Raw genomic sequence first — 25,483 nt, forward strand, 5'->3', positions numbered from 1 at the left:
ATCCCCGGGTCTCGGAAAAATCAGTTTCCTGGAAATTTTGATTGATCACGACCGAAGTGGCAGCATTAATTCTGCCCTTCGAGGGGTGAAAAATTACGTCAAATAATGATTCCTTGGAGGGGCAAAGAAGTTTTCTAACGAAGCCACTTGAACGATAAACCCGACCTCCTATTCAAGCAACCGAACAATGGAGCTTGCGAACCAGAGACTATAGAATCAATCAAATCCCATTGGTCATCAATCCTCAGCCGCCCTCCGGCAATTGCACCCAGAAATTCCGATTGCACGGGATTAATTTTTTTCTCGGTTGCGGTAATCAGCGGAATTCGCGGAAACCCGTGGAGCTTAATATTCACGGGACATCGGATCGAGTAATTATTTTTCTAATTCGCTTTCAGGGGGAAGCGTCGCGCCAGCGACGATCATTAGCGTCGTTAATTTCGCACGGGCCTTCCCCGCTGCGAGGAGGGCGTGTTTTCACGTGAATCGCGCGCGCGCCGCGAGGAAAATAGGATGATGCGACGTAGCCACTTCAGCCCGGTTATTTCGTAGCGATGGTTGTTCAAGGGGTGGTTTTCCCCTGGTTGTTTTGCAACACGCTACGCCCTAGCCCCAGTCGTTCCGAGCAATTCCGTGCCCCCGTGGAGCCTAGGACACAAAACGGGGTCGACAATTTCTTGCAAAAATAATTCCAACGGATTAAGGCAGAAACGCAGTGTTTTTCAACCAATTACGACCATCCATGTAAACGTTTTCATTCGGAAGTCTAAAGCTGTTGAGTGGCTTTTGCCGTTCATTGGTTTGACCTAACCTCTCAAGTTCGAGTTGGGCGCACAGCGTGTCCAATATTGATTCTAAATTGTTAGGTTATGAGGCTCTGAAACTACTAGGGAATTTCTTGGCTGAATGGACCATCGTACGAAGCCCTTGTTACGGGAGGACTTTGCTCAACTTTTCGAAAATGGATAAACACGTGCTTGTATGTAAAGTACACGTGCACATTGTTTTACTTTTAGCTAAGAAACGATTGTTTTACATAGAAAGGGAATCGCATGCTTATGTTGTTTCAATTCCACGAATAAAGTGCCCTCTTTGTTATATTATATAAGGGAATAAATGCAGTTAATTAAAGAAAGGCGTTGTGCAACTAATTAGCACGACACGGGTGAGCGTGTTTACTGTGCGTCTGGGTTAATATTGAGTGGCTCTCTTTATTTTATGCCATAATTGAAATCTCTAGACCGCATGTACATTCGATCGAATTCGAAAGAATTTTTAAATATTTTTTGCAGTTTATAAACTAGTGATATCCCGAGGAAATACCCAGTATTTTTCAAAAGCTACTGTTACCCTCTAAAACTGAAACCAAAATAAATATAAAAGTAGGTAGCAATATGATCCGAAACCCAGTGCAAACTAACAAAAATCCAGGAATACCAGAACTGTTGGTTCGCCAAAGTTCTCTCACGAAAGTTTGCCGAATATTCCCGTGAATTTAAAAATATTAAAATTTGTTCTTTGAGGCGGGGGAAAAAGAGAATAAACTAAACAAAGCTAAATTGATATGAATGTTAATTTTTATTAAAACGTTGACCGAAAGAAATTCCGACGGACTTTGGAAAATTTTAAAAGATATCGTTAATGTCAGGGAATGCGTAAATAATACCACAAAATGTTAGAAAATAGGTCATGTAAAAAGGGGTCGGTTTAACCGTGGATAATTTTCATAATTTTGAAGACAGGGAGAAATTTTTCACCTAGACATTGTCGTCCGCTGCATTTTTAATTTTCTCTCTCTCTCTCTCTCTTCCTCCCTCTATTCTATGGAAGTGGCGCCGGGGAGGAATAACATTTTGCAACTGAAAGCCGTGGCCACAGAGGTCGAGGTAAAAATTTGCAAAGCTCAAAGCACAACGAATAGAGTTTTCAATATGAAACGCCATCTGAGAAAAAACATATCGTGGAATTTCAATTTATTTCGCGTTGGTTTCTTGATTAGACAGCTCAATAGCGAGTCGATATTAAATCGAAACCGTTTTGACCAAAGTTTATTGCGAAACGGAGGCAAAATTTTGATATTTTATAAAAACCTTATTCTGTTGGTTCTATCAGTAGTTTTCTCACTAAGTCTTCAGTGTGTGTTTCGTAAAATGTGTCGTTGAATTAGCAAAGTGTTTGACAGTATTGAAATTTATTAAAAAACGTGTGACAGTTTCGAAAATTGTTCGCAGAATGCGTATTGTACATCCACGCTATAAACTGTGAATGTTACCTATTCTGTCCGTGATTAAATTGGTCTGTCAGGTGTAAAATTGTTATAAAATTTGTATTTTGATGAGAATAAAAGTTGCGAAATCACGCACAGAGTGTCGAACTAGCAATATTATTTTACAGTTGTGTTTACGATAAAAAATAATAGTACGACTACGTACGTATCAAAACTACGATAGTCAAAGTTAGATTACTTCTACACCCTGGGAATCCCATGGAATCAGGAAACTTGGGCAATTGAAACGCTAGGTGGCACTACGAACGTAACATAGAATCTTCCGAAAACCCTAACCTCAACGCGTCCCTTAATTAAACATTATGTGGAAACCATATTATCAGTCGAAGAGTTATCTGAAGATCTTCTTATAAAAAGAACGCAGCCATTAGCTCATATCATTTGCTATGTAATTAAACAATAATTGATAATAACGAGGAAATATCAACAGGTTAGAAATACGTACTTCGTATTCGGCTTGTCTGTGGTAGAAGTACGGATAGGTTTCGGTTCTTCATTATTTTATCACGAAATTTATTTCAGGAAGAAGCATGCAACTTCGGAGGAAACCCTCTCAAATCTCAAGCGAGACGCCGCAAGTCCAGCCGCGCGGGAGACGTGAGTATGCTATTTTGTTTCTCGAATCGAATCTCTCAGCCGTTTTCACGGACAAACGGAAAGCAATTTCGTTGCCAGTTGAATTTTAGACGCGGCGGGCAGGAAATATAAAATTGATCGTGTCGCGGCGCATCGGGGACGCGTTTTTCGGGCCGCGTTTAATTTTCAATTCGCAATTTCCTTCTAGCGCGCTTGTTAACGAAACGATTCTGCGTTTGTCAGCGTTCCACCGCCACGTTGCACGAATTTTTCGCGACGTCGCGATATTCGGATCAAATTCGCCCCCGAAATTCGTCAGGCCGTGGAAACAGTAATAACAAGTGCCGTACGAGGTCAGCCGTGTACTGCGATACACGTTTGGACGGCTGTGCTTAGCCAGAGAAACGAATTTACAACGCGTATCCCTTTCACGATTTGAAATTCGCGCGCTTTCATCGACGTAACGCGAGTATGATGGGCTTAGCTCGGACAATTCCGAATATGGTTCTATAGAACTGCGTCTAAGCCAGATATGCATACGCGGGGTGTGAAACACGAGGGTAGGACGGGGGAAAGGTCTAATTATGTTATTTTACCTTAAGTAATATTATACAATTATGTAATTATGCGTTTGCTTCTGTCTTCTTTAATTCTGGTCGAGCTTGATCTTCATGAACACTTCACAGCCACTTGGTCACCCACTATTCGCTTACCACTCACTCTTTCGCACTCTGTACCCTGCAGTACAGAGCCCCAGGGGCCCCAACGAGGAGGTGAGGTGAGTGGATTTGGTCAGAATGAGCCCACCAACTTCGTCGAAGTTCACCGCACCGTGATGGCTGTTGGTGAACATCAACTAAATCGGGGTTTTCGACCTGCCCAAGCACAGGAAGACCCATTCCAACCTCTTGCCCCCGTTTTCTAATGGACAGTAATAGTCCAGAGACTATTTCTACATCTAGACACGCTCGTTATACCCATATTTCATAACAGCGCTACGTCCAACCGTCGCGACGGTTCCCGGAGCGACGCGTCGCGCGCTATTACACGAAGAAAAAGGTCCATTCGGACCAGAAGTTCCGAACTGAAATGACCTCTGATACCTGCCTCGTTGAAAAACAGCGGGTTGGGTCGTTCAGTGATTTCCTTTTCCCGCGTAAATTCGATCTAGCCGGCGACGATATTAACTTACCCTTCCCTGGGGGCGGAGGAACAGCCGCGGTAGCCCGTTCGAAACTCTGCTTAGTTCACTTTAACATCCGCCATGCGCCAGATAATAAACCAGTTTTGGCCGGTTGTTACTAGCATTATTAGCCCAGTACGATCATTAATCCGACCGATATCGGAGCCGCTCGTTACGAATTACGTCGTTTCCCTCCTTTTTCGTGGTGCTAATCAATCCCACCCACGCCGAAGAGTGTCGAAATTCATTTCTCCGGGGCTAGAATAATGGAACCAAGCCAGTCGAGCCGCTTTAATTGCGACTCGTCGACGACGTACAGGGGGCGTAGAGTGGCGGTTACGTAATTATCGAGTCTGAGGGGTTTCGAATAATTTCCCTGCGTCGAAGCAAGTAGTTTTTCCTGCGACGGAACACGGTGAGCTGAGATGATATTCGGGTAATTGCGAATCAAGTGGGGCAATTAAAGACAGCAGAGGAGGAGGGTAGTCAGCCGTGTAATTACTGAACTTGGGACGACCGAGGGTGTTCGTTTGGTAGTTGGGAGTGGCACCAGTCGCGAAATTGTTCGATCTATTATGTTGCCATTGTTACTCACGCAGAGAGCAGTCCGTGGGTACCGCGTTGTCAACGCAAGGGACGCTTTAACCGCGACGACAACGCGGATGTCTTTTTCGTCATGTCTCCTCGTGACGTTTCTATAAGGAGTATCGGAGTAACGTGACGTCTCGCCAAGCTTCAAAGATTATTACAACAGGTTGGAATGCTACATTTTCAAACGGTGTCGCTAGTAGCTGCACGGCTTATCCGACACGATCGCTCGTCACGTCGAGGAAAGTACACGGTGCTTACATTCCCGAGTACACGAGGAACACCGAGGCGTAGCTGCAAAGCTCGTAAGAGATACCTGCTGGTTGTAATGAATTGTATGGATGAGCCGTAAAAGTCCCTGGATCCTGAATGTCCTTATTATCCTTTGCAGGATCGTGATACTGAATTTCGTCCTTGTTTCAGCCCCGCTGAAGACCGCGCGACCAGCTTAATTTTCGGGCCAAGGATAAATTAATATTCAACGAAGCATAGGAAATCCAGCGCGCGTTCGAAATGCCGAAATGCTCTCCGGACTCTAGCTCACCGTGTCGGTATAAATTCGCCGCCGTCCCATAAGTGCACGTCACGTGATCGAATTTGATACTCGATGCACAGCAGTCCCTCGTTAACGTTCGCTACTTTTCCCCTCGATATTGTTCGCGGAGTCAACTCCCTCGATAACGTTCGCGTCGCAGACTGGGGCTAGCGAACGTTAACGAGGGATCGCTTCTCGTGAATTCGTGAAAGTTGTCTCTCGCTTGGCACCCGTTTTCCCCGTAAACGTTGAACTTGTTAAGACTTTAGACAAAGCTAAGACAGTCGTTTGGGATCTATACATTGCAGTATCTGATTCCATTCGAACAGAAGGTATCCTATCCCTCTACTAAGAGGTCCTATAACCAGACATCCGGACAGCCAGCAAAGTATCACCGGGCTATAGGAAAAAGCTGCTTTTCCCGGGGTGTTAGTCAGGTCGAGATGCCTTTTCCATTCGGACCGTCCATTTCCACGTACGCTGGCGTATGTATAATACATAGCTGAAAGCCGTAGACGTCGCCACAGATTGCGGGTCATTCCATTCTTAGCTCTCGGCCACTCCGCCGGCAGAACGGAACGTGGAACTCCTCTTTCCGCAGCATTATCAAGACTTTTCCCATAAAGTACACAACCGAGCCGCGCAGAAACGCCGGTCTGTGCTTTTCAGCAACGGAGTCGTTGCACGACGTCTGCGAACCGCCCCGTCGAGCGTCCCAAAAATATCCAAACTCCCGAGTTTCCGGTCGTGAGGTGGCTGTAGACTCTGTAGCGTAACGAGACTTGGCGAAATCGTCTTGCGTATCGCGTGCAACTTTGAAACCGAACGAGTTGGGGACGATTGTGCCGCGTTCCAGGCTCCCAAGCTCTTGCGAACCCATTCCCCCGATGGGGCGTTGCCTTCCTACGAATGCGAGCAGTTTACTCGTTTGCGTATCGATGTCGTAGCTCGGTGGTTGCTTCGAGACGATTCGTTGGGATCCTTTGTGCAAGTTGTTTCTTGAACCTGATGGGATATTCGATGGTTCCCTGGAAATGGCTAGAGGTTAGGTCTGGATTACGAGGATTCTACAGAGACTGACAAAGGATTCGCGCGATACGCTATTCGACAATCTTCGCGGAACTTGACGCTGTTGTTCCGCTGTTTCTAGAATCGGTGGTAAATGGAAAATTTACTTAACCTCGATATATTCTTTTTTAACGTTCTGATAAGAGCAAGTAACAACACCAAGACAGATACAAGGCTCCGTAAATAACGCAAGGACACCGTAGCCGTAGCTAGCAACCGCGTTTCCAAAATTTTCGCAAGTTAATACAGATCTCGGGCGTCCTAAAGCGACGTAATGCGGAACTGCATCTGCATAACGCGCGGAACACAATGGTGCAATAGCGGGCTGCAGAGCATAAGGTCGGGCGTCGGTAATGAAATCGCGCGTTGCTCGGCCGTAATGACGACCCCGGGGCGTCGCGACGCTTACCGTTTTCGCGATAACGATGTAGAGAAACGAAGCGAGGCCGCGGCCGCTTAAAATGCACGAAAACCGAGCCGTAATGAAATTTTCGCTCTTTCGAACGACGCAAGTGCACGGCCATCGCGAAAGAATCTCGAGAACATCTCGATCGAGATCGAACCGACGACAATTAAATCGTTCCACCTCGAACGACGAAGCGGTTAACGTATTTTTATTCCTGTTTTCTCGATTCCAATTGTATCGAATAAAATTTTTTCACGTCCAAGCCAAAGCTAGATACTTAGCTACGATAGACTATTATACAATAAATATGATTGTTTATATATTTTATGTTGTTAGGCCTGGCTCTTTTTACCAGAGACACGTGGTTTTGTTTACACAAAGTCCTTCTTTATGGTGTACATGGTATAATAGAATAATTTATTACGTCTATTATTAAATGCATATCTCAAGCGTATATTTTCATAAATGCTAATGTATCTCTGCGATCTCGTATAATTTTCCATACATTTACTTTGTTTCGTATGTAAACTTTTTTCACTATTACTTTATTTTATGCTTTCATAAACTTTCACGTTTATAAGCTATTATATTTATCCGAAACGTAAATAGAAAATAGCTTGCTTAAGCAAACAAATTAGTGAGACTTTATTTATCATATCTGGGGATGTTCTATGTATCTGGCTACTATTCTAAGCACGTACACCGTGTTATATCTTGTACGCCATATCACCAAATACCACAAAACCATTTATTGTGGATTTAGGCATTGTATACAAACAAGCACGTGCATTCTACAAGAGAAAACAAATTTCGTTCCTTCATTATTTCACACGTTCTTACCCGTACCAACCCACCAGCGGTGCCAACGTAACATATTAATACTTCAACAATATCGACTTTTAATACTTTAATAATTGCTCATTAAGTTGAAATTTTTACTCGTTTACTTGACGTTCTTATTACTTCAAATTAAGGGCATAAATTCAACTATGTAAAAGCAAATAAAATATAAGGGCTTAAGTGGTATGCAAATTGCTGTCATTACCAGCCTAACTCCAAATACATTTTGCGTCGAAAACTCCTCGATGTTGTCGGTATTCCAATATTCTGAACCAATTAGATCCTATAAAAAGGATTCGGTGTTCCAAAACAGAATAAACATATCATGCGTTCGAATCCAATTTTCATAATTGGTAATTTCTCTAATAACGATGTCGATTTTTTATTGTTGGTGATGTTTATATATGTAGACGCTACGTGATCTCTGTCGTGCTCGACTTGCATAACTTTTCCTCCTTGCGTTTCGGATATTTCTTTATTACCAGACAGTGTCTTTTAACTTGGTAGACGTAGCGGTGCTTAAAGCGTCGTTTGACAACGGTATAAATTCCGAGCTGTTTTCGCAAAGAATTGGCCCCGTCACGGTAACTCTGAACTTTGCTACGCTGGTCACGCCGATCGTTGGACTTCCTCATTACGATTCCGCCGGCGTCAGCAATTGCAGTAAGTTGCAGCGGGTGTATATCGCGATACTTTATTGCTGTTTGGTCTCTGCGCCCGTGTAGCACCGACATTTTTACTGTCTAGCCTCGCCGCGAACGCCACGTCCCCATTAGCTGTGAGAAAATCGAACGTTGATCGGTTCTTTTTATAGGAAATCGAAGAACATTTATCGGGAGATTGAAAACCCATCAGCGAATCAAAATGAGATGCAAAAGGTGCGGGCACACAAATATATTTAAAACTCTTAAGAGATTCACCTCGTATAGAGTCCTAAACTTCACTGACGTTTATGTATATATTTACTTGGGTGTTTCCAGAGGGTAAGAATTTACCTTTAAATGTTAAAATTTGATCAGAGTCTCGTGAATATCACTCTTGGTCTTTCTCGAGTTAGTGCTTAAATAAAGCAGATAAATCGCTTTTGCATAAAAGTAACCACCCGGATTGTGCTCGAGTCTTCTCCGCAAATGGGAAGCTTAAGCGCCACGAAATCGGGTTTCAACCGCTCGAAGCTCCTTCAATTCTCTTTAAATAATATCTAGCGTCGGAGAAGTAGAAATTATTTCCAAGCCTCGTTCAACCAAATTTCTCCTCGCGCGAAAAAATGTTTCCGGCAAAAAGATTCTGTGAAAACAGTTTCCACGTCTTTGCAGCTAGCTGCGAGGTTGATCTGCATCTCGTTACCTACACCTTTTCATACCGGCAACCTCAGAAAATTCCACTTGAATTTCTGCAAGCGAGCAGTTTCGAAGTAACCAATATACAGTGTACATACACGGCCAACAAAATACGTCCAACGTGGACGCCGAACGAGAACAAAAGATGATGACAAATTGTGGTCAGCAAAGGTATCCTAAGCGCCTGGTGTGTTGCTCTTTTAATGGCGCGTCAAGCTTCGGGTGTCTGCAACGCTATTTTATGCATTTCTATGGTGGTTGCATTCCCGAAAATCTTAAGCATACCCCGCTCATATTGGCTTGCCGGATTCTTGCTGGATCCGCGGTTGTTATAATACCTGGGGCTGCAGACTCTGGATATAGCCATTGTCGGCGGAAAACGTTGGAGCACAATGGAATACCGACGATAGCGTTGCTATCGTACACGGAAGTATCAGTTTGCCCGCGAATCGGTGAAAACGACGTGGCGAACTTCGCGACGTTCGTGTCACGTTTATCTACGACCGGTTGAAGCATCTGTGACTCTCTAAAGTGGCGCTGTTACAACGGAAAACTGCGACGAGCGGAGACCGGAAAAAGCATTCTAAACACGTTCGAGAATTCTCTGGGAACGTAGACACTAGCCAATTCCTATCTGCTGGCGAGGGTGAACTTCGATGTTGCTCTAAAAAATATTGTTGAAAAGACAACGTCCGTACCTCCTGATAAATTGACAAGGAGGATAAACTGACTACCACCGTCTTAGGACAACGGAAGGAAATCCTTAATTCGATTCAAAATAAAAATAGTTTTAGTTTGGAAGAAACATTAGTTGATTAGGACTGATGTATCTACAAGGAAGGGTTAAGATCTATGAAGATTCAAAGCAATCTGTAGACGTCATCAAGAAAGATGACTTCTACAAACTGATACTTCAATCCCATAATAGTTATATTTGATACGAAAACGATTGAGAACTTCTGCCTCAGAGGTTAGCTCCGGACTCCAACAAGTTGGTGGTTAGTTACCTTCGGAGACATCAACTCCAGCAATACTGATAACTGTTTCTTAGACTATATGTTCTAACCCACGCGTGGCTAAACCCAGCCAAGCTTTCTCAAACATCAGAATTCACATCTGAGGCGAATTTCGAATAACTAGTCTAGATAGTTTCTTAAGATTGATCTTCCGGTGCAATCGTCGACGATGACGAATGCTTCACAAAGATTTCGACCAGGCGATTAGGACCCTCGTGACTGGCCTTGACATCAATTTTACGACTGCTCGAGCAGATTGGTGCGGAAGAGATCGATTCAGCCACTCGAAACAATTTGTCGACCGTCGAATAGGCTTCCTGATCAGTCGATTCTGAGCAGACAGGCGTGGCAACAATTCGTCAAGTACTGACGCACGTGTAATATGCATCAGTGGGCGTAGTACTTGTATTTGCATCTTGGGATAGCGGACACGATTGGATGGACGAACCGGAACACTACAATTCGTTGTATTTTCTTACTTATTTTTCCCTTTAACGATTCTCAAACGATGGAATTTAGCGAAGACTTCTTGGGGTTTTTATCGATCGAAGCGTTTAGTTAATAGCTCTAGAAACGTTCTTTACTTTCGCGAACTGGTTCGAAAATATTTTCAAACCATGAAGCGTTAGAACTTTTCAAAATATTCAAGTTTATTCCATCGTTCGTTTCTCCGTAGCGAAAATGAATTTCGTGTTTGTTGAATAAACCTTGATTGCCGCGTAAAAGGACCGATTGCAGTAACGATATTCTCTCCAGGAAAATGAGGTTTCAAATTTTTAAACGAATTCCAATTCCCCCGCTAACAATTTGCCCGTGGAACAGCATCTCCGCGCGAGATAACAGAATTTTCTATTCCCTGAAACATTAAGCGAATTATTACTCGTGCCAACGTCCCGTAATTTTTACGTTTACCACGGAACAACGTACCGCGCCAAATAATAATATTTAAACATCAAATATCTGCAAAACTCCGGTACCATTAAACAAAATTAATAATAACTTGAAACCTTTCTCAAACGCTCGCAAACCAACTCATTCGATAAACCTTTCAGACGCCCACTTAACCCATATTCGTAGTTCACGCTAGTAAACAAACGAAGTATATACTTAAGTAATGAATATAAGAGGTATGGGCCTGACATATCAAATAGGCACCTAACCTACAAACACACGAATTACGCACCCAACCTATAAATATAAGGAGTATGCATCTAATCCATCAAGTATGCGCATAACCTACAAGCAATCAAAGTATGCAATTAACCTAAAAACAGTCAAAGCCTGCAAGCAACCTACAAACGTTCAAGGTATGCGCCTAACCTATCAAGTATGCACCTATCGACTTACATATTCATGAAGACCCACCTTCCGATCCGATCGCGACACAATGGACCGCACAGTGTGTGCAAATGACATACACGGTGCACATAACGCCTTGCCTGGATATAGTTGCATCTCGTGCGGTTCGTTATCGATCGCCAGACACGCGTTTTATTCTCGTTTTCGTATCCCAGGAACAGCATCCGATGGTTTCGCTTTACGGAAGCAGCATTGGCCGCGATTACCCGCGATATACGGGGGTACAGGATGGAAAGGGTGGGGTAGGGCGGTCTAATGTCTCGGTTTTCTGCGTTTCATTACGAGCATCGGAAAACGTCTTTCTGCCCGAGGGCATCATTACTAACTCTACGAACAATGTGGTTCTCGGAGCAGTTTTTCGTTCGTGCGTGCGAGAATCGAGGCTCGAGAGCTAATTGCGAAACGGCTGATGCCGTGGCAGAAACCAAGAAACGAAACAAAATGGCCGGCGCGCGTGTCTCGCGTTTCGTTACCGCGACTAGATGCGAACCACGCAACAGGAAACCTTTTATCCATTGATTCTATGTATGTAGCACGAAAACTGCGGGGCGACATACAGGGTGTTCGCCACCCCTCAGAAAAATTTTAATGGGAGATTCTAGAGGCCAAAATAAGACGAAAATCAAGAATGCCAATTTGTTGATGAAGGCTTCGTTAAACAGTTATTAACGTTTAAAGTTCCGACCGTACTGAATTTTTTTCTCGAATATGGGTAGGATTTCGAGTGTGTGTCTATTAACCAAAAATGATTGTAATTGACCTCTGCAACTAAAAATAATTTTTCGAGAACGATTTGAAATTTTTGAATTTATTCTTGATTTTCATCTTATTTTGGCCTCTGAAATCTTCTATTAGAATTTTTCCCAGGGGTGGCCGAACACCCTGTATACGCTGCACTTATCCTAACGGAGAATTCTCGCTAAACGAAACGTTGCAGTACTGGAAATAATTACCAAGTTCACGCTGAATATTTTGGCCGCTCGAGGCTATTAAGAGACAACCATAGTGTCTACTAGGTTCTCGTGTCTTTGCTCCGCTCTATTGTTCGCTGCAAAATCAACACGAAGGGGACCGCAGACGTCAAGGCAAATAGATTCCATTGACAGTAAATGTATGTTCTGTGCTTAGTGCTCAGGAGTGCTCAAGTTCGATCGTATAACATCCTCGAACATGTTAGCATCAACGTCTTTTATTCGCGGTTGGGAAAGCGACCTTGAGTGGCCAAAACATTTAGCACTGACGGTAATGGACTCGCAAGTTTGGACAATAGTCGTTTCTTTCCGCTCCAGATCTTCGATCCTCGAAGTTGATGAAATTACATAACCTTTAGAATCTCTGGAACCTTGACAATTGTTTTGACAAATTGACCTTGAAATTTAAACGATAGTTTTGAAAATAAAAACATGGATAACCCAATTGGAATATTCGGAAAGTTGGAACATTCCGCGTCGACTAGAATAAGATTATTAAGATATCGAAAGGCCTGTCTTCCAGGGCTCCGCGACGGGGACGAGGGTGGTGAGATGGAAGGGGTCAAGTCCAATAAATTTTCAATGCTCCGGCTGGGGTTCTTTGGCTAGCGGATGGAGCTGGTAAACCGAAGAATCGAAGGAGCCTCAGCACTGATTACCATCGTATTAGGTTTTCGATTGGACCCTTTCTCCATCCCTTGAAAAATTCCCTACCTCGACCTAGCAAGTAATGAAACTTCTTTCATGAAACAACTGTTCGAACATTCTTGGAATTTCTAAATATTCTTCGCCAAAATACGCGTTGTTTGCATTTTGAAACATTAAAATCCTCCAATCCGTACGGGAGTTATGATTTTTTAAGCATACGCATGACATTTCAGGGGAATTGGTCAGACATTGGTCAGACATTGTATTTTCGGTAAGGAATTTTTTTCTCGAAAGTGCGTAGGAATTCGGGGGTATGTCTATTCACTAAAAATGATTGTAATTGACCACTGCAATCAAAAATAATTTTTTCAGAATGATTTGAAATTTTTGAAAATCCATAAGGTGTAAGGTCCACTCGTATACCTCGTCTGTGGTTAGTCTGAACAATATTATTGTATATAGAACGAATATAAAAGTCATGCGTTTCAGTAATTACATGGAAAATTGTTCCGTGCAGAACTGCAGCTATTTACAAGAATTTATCGTAAAAAATGTTGAAATTTTCGTCCATCGATCGAGTTGGAAAAATTGACAAGCGATGAGGCTCTCGACAACCGGTTGGCTCTCGTTGCTCGTTTCCCCGTTCGCGTGTCCGTACATCTATTAAAAACATTTATCACGTTTTGCTCGCTGCTTTCGCAGTTACACGGGGCGACGATCGCTTGTCGCGCAATAGACTCGTGCCCGTGTCAACAACAGCGCGAGCGCGAATATCCGTTTGTTCCGCTTGTAACATTCAAATTTTTTCTCAAATAACCCCGAAAATCCGTGTTTCATGGAAAACAACGTACACCTGCTGCGCTCCACTGTTTGCTCGATACCGGGGGAAAACTATCCGCGATTGCAAATTCCCTGCAACTACCGATGGGCCTGAGGAGAAAGTCAGTAGTAAGGGACGCTGATTTAAATAAAATTGGCACTGGACGGTACACTCCGCGATAAAATGACAGAGTACCTCTGGAATAGTTAGTATCTTATGTCGTAGCGATGTACAAAAGTTATTCTTAAGGTTTTTTCGCGTAAACGCAGAAAACTTCAAATAATTTATAATACATAAGTGTTTACTCACACGATTATAGCTATTGAGGGGAAGTCCCGTATATCTGCTGCTAAGTCCACTGGCGGCGCTAGTAGTAAGGACAAATGGATCTCTGTATCTATAGTAGTATGTCATCCTCTGCGTTGTTGGCAAGCAAATAATTTGAAGAATCTGAAAACAGAAACAATGACACGTTACATTACGCCAGGGGAACTCGACGGTGGTGTAACCAGAGAAAATTTCTCGAAATTTGTTCTCGCCAGTCGTTCTTTGTTCGTTTTCGGCACAAAGCTCCGCGGACAATGCCAACAGGAAGTAAATTCGCATCGCGCATTACACGCGCGTCGCCATAAAATTCCCCCTACTTTTCCGGCGAGCTTTTTGCATGCGACAAAACCGCTCGAAATTCACGAGCCTCCTGGTAACCTTGTCAAATAAATCCGTTTGCTTGCAAAATGGCTTCAAATGGGACGCGAAAGGTTAGCCGGCCCAATGCGCTCGTACCGAAAGAATGTCTGAGCTGGGTACCTTAAATATTACCGAATCTGCCCAATGCTTTTCGACCCATTTCGTGGCTAAATGATCATGCAGTTTTCCTCGTTTAAAAATTTTTACTTTCCTCACGGGTCGAGCAACTTCTTCCAAGCTGAAAGCTTTCGATAACAAGGGAACACTGAAAACGTCTTCCAGAAGTATATCAGTTTTAAAAATCTGGATTCTTATGATTACATCGGCAAATTATATTATTTAAGACCGCGGGTGACTTTCAAGACTACTCAATTTTTGCATAACGAAGTTTTCTCTATCCCTTCGTTCGAATACTTTTTATTACTGGATAAATTCACACTTTGAACAGCAATGAATTTAAATTCTTCTTGTAGAAATCTTTACGGTTCGAAGATTTTGGGTTAGGGTCTCAATGTCTCCCGAAGATCTTAGAATCCAACTGTTCATACGTTCGACCGAAATGCGAATCGAAACGAAAACGTTTATCCGGCGTAGTCGGTGCCCAATTATTTGCCACGTGGAACGTATTCGTACCCGATTGGAAACTCGATTTCGATTCAACTCGATTCGGTTTTGCTCAAGGAACCGGCTCTGCGGTCTCTGCGGATTAGACGTCTCTCGAAGAGCACTTCGCTTCCGTTCGGATCTCAGCTGGCAATAACGTACCGAGCGGTAACGCGCCCAGTCCGCTGGTATTCCAGAACGCGACGCCCGTGCATTTGCCTGCGAGTAAAGGATCCGATTGAAAGCGTCGACGTTGAGCCCGAAAGACGAGGAAATAGACAGAACAGAGGCGGGAGAAAGAACCTACGCTCTTTCGCCGATACGTCGACACGAGCAGCGCTAAAACGGATAAGCGGGATGCTGGGTCACGTATCTCCCCAACTACTCGACTGCACTTCCGGCGCCGCGTCAAAAGCCGAATGACACGTGTGCGTCGTTTTTGAATCGTGTTTCCTCGGTTGTTCCAACGGAATGACGATAGGCAGAGAGAATGGCCAGAGCGTCGCGAAATTCTGAATACGGCAAGAGCCTCCATTTTCTTTATCGGAGTCGTATCGAATATCGAGAACGTAGATGGCGTTCGAGTCGCTGCTACCACTGGACAATAACCTCGTAATAAACATGAGAATGTTGTCATCTTCTAAAAGAAACGACTGAACATAATTTTACAGAACGACGAAAATATATAGAATGGAAATTAATTAATGTTTCTTAACTAAAAAGTTAAATGACGTTGTCGCGGCACGTCATGGCAAGGAATTTCGGTTCTTGTTGTGCAAGTCACCGTGAACATAATTGCTTATTTATGAAACGTTAATAGGACCTCTATTAATGATAAGTAAAGTTTCGTAAAACCGTTTTCCTTCAATTATTTGAAAGAAAAGTAAATGCTCTTTTATGACGTACCGCGTTTTACGTTCATAGCCGTTTCTTACTCTTCCGCCAACGTGGAAACAAATTATTACGCAAGTTTCAGTCGCTTCGTGTACATTTGTAGCCATCTCTCCGCCCTTCCTTCCTTTTCGTTATTCATTATCATTACCGCAGAAACTTATTCTCTTGAAACTTGGTTCGCCTGTTAGCCCAACAATTTAGTTGAAAATTCTGAGGGAAAATTAATAACGTACTAACGGTACGTCGATATTTTCAACTTCAAAAGGCAGTAATAATATCTCTCATTAAAACAACGGAAACGGTAATAGTAACGCTAACTGAAGGAAAGAACATCTCAGTGGATAACGAATCAAGAACGAAAAGGGTAATATCGATTGCAGTAATGATAACAAAATAGAATATCGGGTAACGATAATATCGCTAATGGAACCTGGTGAAAATATCTAATAATAATAATAATAATAGCAATTACAAGATATAATAATGGTAGCAACCATCGTCCCAGCAGACGAAATAATTTTTGATAATAGTGCCACAATAGCGAGGCAGACGCCACCCGATAATAATATCGAAAAATAACAGCAAAAAATAATATTTGGTAATAATGGCAAGGATGAGAAGTAACGATAACGTTTTTAAGGGCGTATGAAAGTAATATGGAATAAAAGTACCAGCAATAATAGGAAATAATATGGCACACGGTAGGAACAGCATTTTCTTGCGAGAAGGAAATCTCGCCCAATTCTCTCTACACGAGACTTGGTGATGATCTCAAGTTGACCAGGACTTCTAAATCTAAATTCCAGAATTCCAAGTGGTAGTTCCAATCGTGAAACTTCAAGTAGCGCGACGCCAAAAAAGGATCTTCTTCGGCGAGAGGCTCTCGTGTAACAGCAAACAACCGCCGTTAACAGGAACAGGACCAGGGGAAATTGCTAAGCTCTTGCAAGGTATAACGCGACTCCCTCGCTGTTCCTCGGCGGGAAGTTCGCGACGTGACGCATCATTTACAGCCTTCCCTCTAATTTCAGATTGTATTTCAGGCAGGTTAATTCCCCTACCCTCGTCCTTACGGTAACTGCAGGGAATCCGGCGTCTGCGTAAACTCCGTGCCGATCTGGAACCATGGATGCGCTGGGCGTTAACGTCCTTACCGCGAAGAAACTTGTAAATGTAATTTATACGGGCGGTGAGTCTCGCACCTCGCGGATTAACTTCTCCGTTTACTTCCTCGCAAGGAGCGGGCCAAAGGAACCCGGCAGACACGACTAATCGCGACTACGCTAAAGAGACATCCAGTTACCCGCTTTACTGCGACTCATCGACCGGATTCCCGCCAATTGCTGACAAACTATCTTCTTACTTCCACCTGTCTCTTTCGGAGTTAGACCTGGCAGAACGGATGTTGAAATGGAATTGCACAAGGATCGATTCACGAAGGTCCTAAAAACTATCACTAGTCAGCTAAGAGTCCTCTTCTTAGCCAGATGAAACGTCATGGTGATGGGCTCTGAAGCCAGAACGAAACAGAATTGACTGATCTGGATGATCCATTAGTGGACACTTCTAGAGTTCTTGGCTCGTAGTCTGCTGTATTCGAGCATAATAAACCATGAGCTTTAGGGTACTTTATAGTTAGATTCCTCTTCTTGAATCGTTGAAATCAGAACGATGTTGGCGCATGAAACGATCAATCAGACTACTATCGATTCCGTTTATGATACAACTCCTTGACTCATGGTAGTAAGCTATGTACGAATCGATCCTCTTCTCGGATTAATGAGATCGAAACGTTTGTTAGTAGGCGCTTCACTGGTTGTTGGTTTATAGTCTTTTCTCTGTTCCCTTCACTGGCAATTGTAATTGGCGTTGAGACTTCGGTTTAGTTTATGGTGAAACTAGTTCAGGGGACTGAGGATCAATAGTGGGCTAGATATAACCCGCTTGGATCTCCGAAATCCGGGACTTTCGTTAGTGAAAGCTCTGTTGGGATTCTATTTGGTAATTTAGCACTTCTTCCTGCGTGTGTTTGTACGATATTGTAGGACACATCTGGGTTAGGTCAGGGTTAATCTCATTAACTCCAATGTAGGTAGATCAACAATGAAGGTGGTACCAACTCGAAGTTCAAATCTCTCAGGTGGCTACGGGGCTAAGAAAAGAGGAACAATGCCTTACGACAGGAGACGAGTCGATAATGCAACTTGAGAAGTATGAGTCCCCTAAGGACGACCTATCCTTCCCAGTAACAGACCCCCAAATAGACCTTCCATACCCTAGGGGCACTGGTCCCTCTTTACAACGTTGTGTACCCTGCGTTGTATTTGTTAAAATGTTATAAAGGTTGAACTTACTCCCGCACTCGACCAATGAAATATTTCAAACAATTTTGATTTGGGGATTGCGCGAGAAACTCGGAGATTTATGCAAATCCTTGAGACCTCCACGGGTTAACACGTTCTGCTGGGTACGTAATTTCATTATTATCCGAGCTTCAATCTTAATTCGAGCATTATAAGTTTTAGCAAAGTTACCGATATCCAAGCCCCGAAAGTTATAGTTCCCGAACTGGTCTACCCAGTTCCGAAGTTGTGCTGTGTGGCAGTAACCGCAACTCGCGACTCCGGAAACTAGATATAATTAATGGAAAAATTTAAAGGGATGATTTGTAGGTCAAAGTTACGTATCACGGCGTATTATGTTCTCCCGAGGTAACCGAAACTTCGAGCCAATAGGGCGCGCTTCAGCTTTCGGAGGCGCTGTTAAAATGTATTATTAAGCAAAATTTGCTCGACGTATTGTCGATGTATTCTTAATTTTTATCGTTTTATTTAATAAAATTGAGAACATGAAGAATGTAGGGGCGTCGGGTATAGCGGTTAGGGATAAACGATCCGGCAACTAGTTTGAGGGAGGTATAGGTTTATAGAAGTTTCGTACACTGATGGAAAGAGAATTGTAATAGTGAGCAGCTGTATAGGAAACGGGGACTTGAAAGTTGGAGGTATGATGGACTGGGGCAGATAGTTGGGATCGTGTGGGATGGGTTAGTGGAATGGTACGAGAGGTAAATCGTACTCGCATTGAATAAACTCGTTTCTTAGATTGCAATATTGAAACTTGGAAGCGGTTTCCGCAATTCTTTCCCATTGCTGTGCTAGACGCGAAAGGAACACGTGAAAAGAATTAAGTGGCCAGTGAGATTGCGCGTAAGTGAACTGAAAAGAAGAAAATGGAAAGAGTAAGCCATGGTAAAAGCGCAACCCGAGAACAGCTTTGGGTCTGGTAGTCTTTGTCACCCCGTTCCACCTCTCGAAGCGCTTATCTTTCGATAATCTACCCAGCGAGACAAGCCTTGAAAGAGACCATGGTGGATGTTAAATATTCAAGCCTCATATGCAGTATCTCTTCGTAGATATTCTGTGATACCGAATTCTCGAATCGATATTCCACCATGTTCGTGAGCTGCTCAGTTTCGGTGCTACAACATCGAATAAACTAGCTTCTTCCTTAAAATACAGTAATGCTCGCGTAACTGCAATGAATTTACCTCGGGTAATCGAATATATTGTAAATTTGCCGATACGAATCGTTGCTTACCAATGGAAGTCAGAAAGGAGAGACTTACAGTATTGCCTCGCTTCTTGCACGAATCTGTGTTAGGGATACTTGCCATTGGCGAGGTTTTTTCCCCCATCAAAGACTGTTTTCTGAACGACTGCCAACTAAGTACATTTAAAAATAGTCCGAACACAGCTTTGTTTGGTCTCGTTTTCATCCAGGGAACCGTACCGATCGATTAATAATAGTGTCATGAGGATAGATTGAGAAATACAAAAGTTTTTCGTTTGCACGAGTGGTTGCCGCGCCGATAGGCACGCGGTATCGCTTTGAACTTCAGCGACCGAGCGTATGTAATACGAGACGCTCTCGCTGTTACACTCACTCTCGGTGTATCTCGTTCGTTCTCTTCGTTAAACGGTTCACGCACAGCTGGGTCTCAGCCCGAGATACGAAAGGTCGATTCCTGGAATGAAAACGCCAACCCCGACTAAGTGAAATGTTACTGTCTCAATTTCATTGCAGTTATCCGAGTATTACCGTTAACAGACAGCTGAAGTTGGAGAATGTTACGATAGTCTTCTGGTAAGAAAATTACGTGGAATCGACCGCTTATGTTTAACATACATTTCTTGCGCAGGTCTGTAGCATCGAAGTCTCCAATTTTATCAGTTTACTATGATCTTATCGCTCTACGAGCAACAGTTTTGAAGCTTGAGATAACTTTCTACGACGAGTAATTCCGTCTGTCATCATCCGCTGTCGATTACCGTACCTCTAAACTCTAACGTCAAAATTAGAGGATCGTTATATAAAATTCGAACAGTAGATTTATCAGAAGCTCTCCGATCGAACGTGAAAATTACCGAAGCCCGCTACTAGCGCTTATCCAATCAACTAATTTTATAAAAATTCTCGAGGGCAGACCACCGATCCACTCAATCAAGCAACTCCGGACGAATTTACGTAGCAGACCGCTCATCCGTCCGATCAACCGAATTCGCCAAAATTCGCGGCCAGCTCAGCAGCTCGTTCCGCCGGCCAAATTAAAGCTCGATGCCTCTCTTCTGCGAATGAAATCGATCTCGCGCCTCGGCGCGCACTTTTATCTCTTGAAATTTGCGACTTTGACGATTCGGTCTGGTAATGGGGGAACCAAATCCCTACCCTCCTTCGAAACGCGACGCAATCGATAGCGAAGCACCCCATTCTTTTCGCTCCTTCATTATCGACGATTTCACAAAGGATCGGACGTGTCATTAACATCGAAACAAGACAAGTTCCATGAATAAATTCCGCAACGAGCCGTCCTCCTTCGTACCTCGCCAGAGTCTGGCAAGCGTCTCTGTTGAGTCTACGTGACCCTGTTCACTGTCACTCTTGACGCGCCATTTCAAACGAAAAAATTAACAAAAATTTAACAACTCTGGCGATCTGATTAAGAATCTTCGCTATATCCTTTGAATTTCGATTGCGCTAAATCTGTTCCACTTTGCGCTGTGAACGCGTTATGTGTTGCCTTGTCCGCGTCTCGCGAATCTCTAGCCCTTACAGGAGAAAAGATGTTCTTGATGCGCTTATGAATTTTTTAAGCGAAACGTTTTTCCGAGAGCGATGCGCCGGGAATATTTTTGCCTGATAAATACGCGAGACTGAAGAAAGGGACGGGATTTTATCATTCGAGACTTCTTGTTCGTAGAATTTGTAAGTTTCTCGTGCGGAATCTTCGCAATTGTTTTTACTGACGATAAAATTTCTCGTCGAGTAGTTTGGGCATAATTTTTTAGATTAATTGATTTAGCCAATTTGTCTTTCGCGTATTCATACGTAGAATATTATTTCGTCGCGTGATTTGAGCAGATAAGTATTATTTGTTCGAGAGAAGTTAAATATTTTACATCCGTTTCAATGAAATATCATTTTGCATCCTGTCAATACACCGATAAGATGTCATCTTTCCGATATTTCCGATGACATCGAATAATCCGTGCATTTACATTCTCGGGGCGCCATTGACGCTCTCAGGCGTCTTCCAGTTATATTTTTCTTCCTGCAGATGACTCTACGAGCATCGCGACACGACATAAAACCCTCCCATGTGTGGAAAGTTCACGAGAAAACGGAAATATTTTCGCGACTTTGTTACGGAAATTGTACTTGGTCACCGTTATTCACTGTATTCTCAGCCTCATTCGCATTTTAGTACCGCCAATATCCCTCTACTTTTCTTTTGATAGTGATTCGTTCCACGAGTTCCACTCCTCCTGCGGATTTCTCCATGCAAGGAGAATTCTCCAGGATCTTCCTCGGAAATCGAACTTTAGCCAACCTCATCGTAAAGAGCAGTCGTGTTTCCCTGTTTCTTCGTTCGTAATACGCGTAGATCCACGGGTTTTTTCTTGAAGGAGGTGTTCATACGACTTTTGGAAATCGAAATTCAATATGCGAGAAATATCCGTCGAATCGATGCTTTTTCATCTTTTTACGAGAAATACCTTTTTCCTTCGACTCGCCATTTTGCAGGAGTCAACCTCAAAATGATACGAGAACTTACGTTTCGAAAATAATTAACCATTAGCCGAGAATTTCGTGAACGATTCATATTTAAAAGACTTCCTATTCAGTTTGCCTATATTGCTTCTTGAAAATGCATGGACGAAGCTGATTAGTACGCCGAAGAACCGTAGGAAAGAGAATTTATATTCATCTTAATGAAACCTCCACGTCAAAGAGCACGAATATTTTCAATCTGTGAACGTTTACGTTGCCTACATCATAAATACGTTGTTTTCCGCAAATATTAACTTCGATTCGATGACGGTGGAGGCAATAAAAATTGTTGAAAGATGATTCACGGGGATGTTTCGTAAATAAGTTTTGTAAACTCCACTTGGCACGCACGAAATTTACACGATTATGGCATGAATAATCCAGCAGGCAATAAATCACCGGATGACAGAAGGAATTACGTAATTTTGATGCAAATAGAGAGATAAAAAGAACAAAAATACCAACGTCGACCGGATGAACGTTTCGCGCGGACACATTTTGACGTATTTCATGAGACATTTGCTTCACGCCCAGCAATTTACTGCTAACAGTGGTCCCGGCATTTTCCGTGCGTTCATTCAATTTATCAGATCAGCCACGAATGTGTTCGATTCATTTATTAAATTCTTCGTGAGTGGCGTTCGACGCTTTAGCACGAAAACTCGAGGCTCGACGCTGCGCGACACGCCTAGACGCAAATTTCAGCCGGTAATTTCATTAACCCTTATCAAATTAACGATCCCGCACTGATGGCCAGAATTCCATCCAGAATATTTTTCAGAGAAAATTGGGAAACGCCTGGCCCCCGGGAAATACGTGAACTTTTGTAGAATGTAAAAATTTATTGCCTTCTAACCTAACTTTTATCAAAAATAAAAATGTTTGCTACTTCTCGATGAACGCGCTTACAGAAAACAGACCGTGTCGATGCAGTTTGACTTTAATAATAGGATGAGAACCTATGCTTCCTTCTTGGCACGGTCATTGATGCTTTCAATGCCTATAGAGCGTTTGTTTGGAGAGAGAAGGTGACCCCGCGGGCATTGGACAGAGATGAAGTTAGAAACTCGAGATGGTTCTTCAAGGCAACGGACCGTGGAGGGGCAGGGCACGCGACTCACGATATTATTTTTCTAGGCGTGCTCAGTCAGTCAGACGGTTCTCAACGCTGCACGTATTTCATACTTTATATTTCTTAACTCCTCGCACGTCTTTTCTTCGAGCCTGTCCTCCCGAGTTACGATAAACGTTTGTACTCCTTCCACGCGTTTCGTTTACAACAAGATCACAAGCTTTCGTAGACAACGCAAAGCACGAAGCAACGGTAAAATTATAAAGTAAATGTAAAGAAACACAACGCAAAGTTAATTACTTAAAATATTTGCACGAACTTTGGTACGTTCTTTTATCCTCGGCCCTTTTGTGCATTATCTGCTTAAAATTATAAAAATTCACCCGCAGACTCTGCGAGCGTGCACGAAGAACAAGCGTGGACTATTTATTTTTCTGACACGGCTTAGATTCTTTTAACTTGTACAATTTCCAAGACTTTCACGACTTTCGAACATATTCATGACATTCAATGGCCAAGAATTTTAACACCTCCGAGAGTTTCCAAACTTCTTGAACTTACAAAAACGTCCGACTTTGAATAACAGTAGAAACTTTTCGCATACTTTTCGAGTAATTTGCATGTACATCAAAAAATAAATTCTTGTACTAATTTTAAAGAAGAAATTGTTCCCTTTCACGAAGGGACAAGCAGTCAAGAAAGCGTGGAACGAAGTAAAATGTACCGACGTAAAGCATTTCGACTCGATCGCTATTCCTACTTAATGGACTCGACTCGCTCTTTGCATTTACCCTTCCCGCTTATTTCCAGAACTTATTTCGTTGCTACCAACGATCACGGCTTCCCCCTGCAGTCATATTCAGAGTTTCTGCACCGGTCATGCCGGAGAAAGACCTTAATTCCCTCGTATAATGTGACAAAAGGGGAAGACAGAGGGGCAATGGCAGTTAGGGCGAACGAAGTTGAAGGTGAAAGGAATTAAAGAGTCCGCACAGAGACCTCGATGGAAAAACGAAAGGGAGCAAGGTGCGGCGGAAAGATCTGGCTGAGACCAAACGAACCCCGTGAATTCTAATTATAAAAGCGTCGATAATAACATTATGCCTGCTGGATTTCCGATAGCGCCACATGGTTCGGATTAACGACACCATGGAAACGATGGCGGTGGTACTCGAGGGAGACGGTTAATTAAAAATAATATTCTCCGCGTCTGCTGCGTGGACGGCCATTGGCCGGCTGCGTAAGTGTACCGGCTGCTTCGGATGTCCTGTCATCAACCTATCGAGAGACCAAGTCCTCTTTTGGTCTCTATTCGTCGGGACAAAACAGTTACTAGAACAGAAGCGTCGCTTATCACATCGTATTCACTGTTAATCAGCAGTTTAAGGTAATTACTGTGATTATCGTCCTCGAATCCGAGCAAGAGTTCCGTGGCAAAAACAGACTAGTAACAGAAACAGACTATGCATCTCACGGTGTACGTTGGAGTGCTCAGGGGAAGGATGATTTTAACCCTTGGGTACCGTAGGGGTCTGAGATGTTTGCCCCCGAGGGATACTATGAGTTATGGAGACTGCTTTCCAAGCGATGCCTGTCTTAGTCGCGCGTACATGATACTTTCTGTAGATCCTGTTTAACTGCAAGATACAGCGTTAACAGTTCTGACGAATAAGACTTGCATTTATTCTAGAGGCAAACATTTTGGTTCTGGATGAGTACGACAGAGTTTGTACGAATAAAACGTTGAAATAGGAGATAGGAATTCAACAGGGTACAAATTTAAGTCCAGTTTGACCTAGATAACGAGGCTACGAGCAAGATTATAAAGTTGGAGTTAAGACTACACTATTTCTAGATTTGTCGACTTTCAAATTACTCTGGACTTTAAAGCTCGCCGGGTCCCCGGTGACACTCCGAATTATTCGAAGCTTTCGTCACATTTCGAAACCCGCGCTAGCTGCAATTTAAACCCGGGGTACGGAGAAATTCACTGCGCTTCAGGGAGTCTCGGGACGAGCTAGGAAACACTGCAATTAGACCTCGAAAGCGGCAAGCCGGCAGATAAATTTGCAACCTTTCACCGTGTCAAGGCTACTTCCGTTGTTTCGCGCATTCCCTGCATTCATGTCTGTACTCCTTTTACCTGGGAATGCAACGAAATGGCTTGTTAATTCCCCGAAACGGCATGGTCCAACGTTCTTCTGTCATCGTTCGACCGTGTACGGAGAAGACACAGTCTTTTTTTTCTGGCAATTTATAAAACTTAAATGAAAAACGAAGATCCGCCGTGCGACGCAACAGAAATTAATTTCGAGATTGACGGTTTTCGCGCGCGAAAAATTGGACGCCATTTTGCTCGTTTTTCAGCGACGCCAAATATTGTCATTTTCACACGAGACTTCGCGCGGTGGCCTGTTTTCCATCTCGACATTTTGCAATCACTTTTTTGGCTCCCCTCATTTTCCAATCTGTACGATTC

At 43.1% G+C, this 25,483-nt stretch overlaps 1 protein-coding gene across 7 annotated transcripts in view; it reads left to right on the forward strand.

Moving 5' to 3' along the window:
• Positions 1–25,483, forward strand: part of LOC143343663 (uncharacterized) — a 97,542-nt gene that overhangs the window by 54,045 nt on the left and 18,014 nt on the right. For 5 of the 7 annotated variants that reach the window (XM_076768777.1, XM_076768781.1, XM_076768779.1 and 2 more), the window contains one exon: positions 2,810–2,884. The exons of 1 other annotated variant lie outside the window; for it this stretch is intronic. In XM_076768777.1, coding sequence (XP_076624892.1) covers positions 2,810–2,884 — 75 coding nt within the window. Of the gene's footprint in view, positions 1–2,809; positions 2,885–8,053; positions 8,147–25,483 lie in introns of those variants that run through there. One more of the 7 variants, XM_076768783.1, reaches the window with a different exon arrangement.

This window comes from Colletes latitarsis, chromosome 7 (assembly GCF_051014445.1).
Source record: "Colletes latitarsis isolate SP2378_abdomen chromosome 7, iyColLati1, whole genome shotgun sequence".
Taxonomy (NCBI): Eukaryota; Metazoa; Arthropoda; class Insecta; order Hymenoptera; family Colletidae; genus Colletes; species Colletes latitarsis.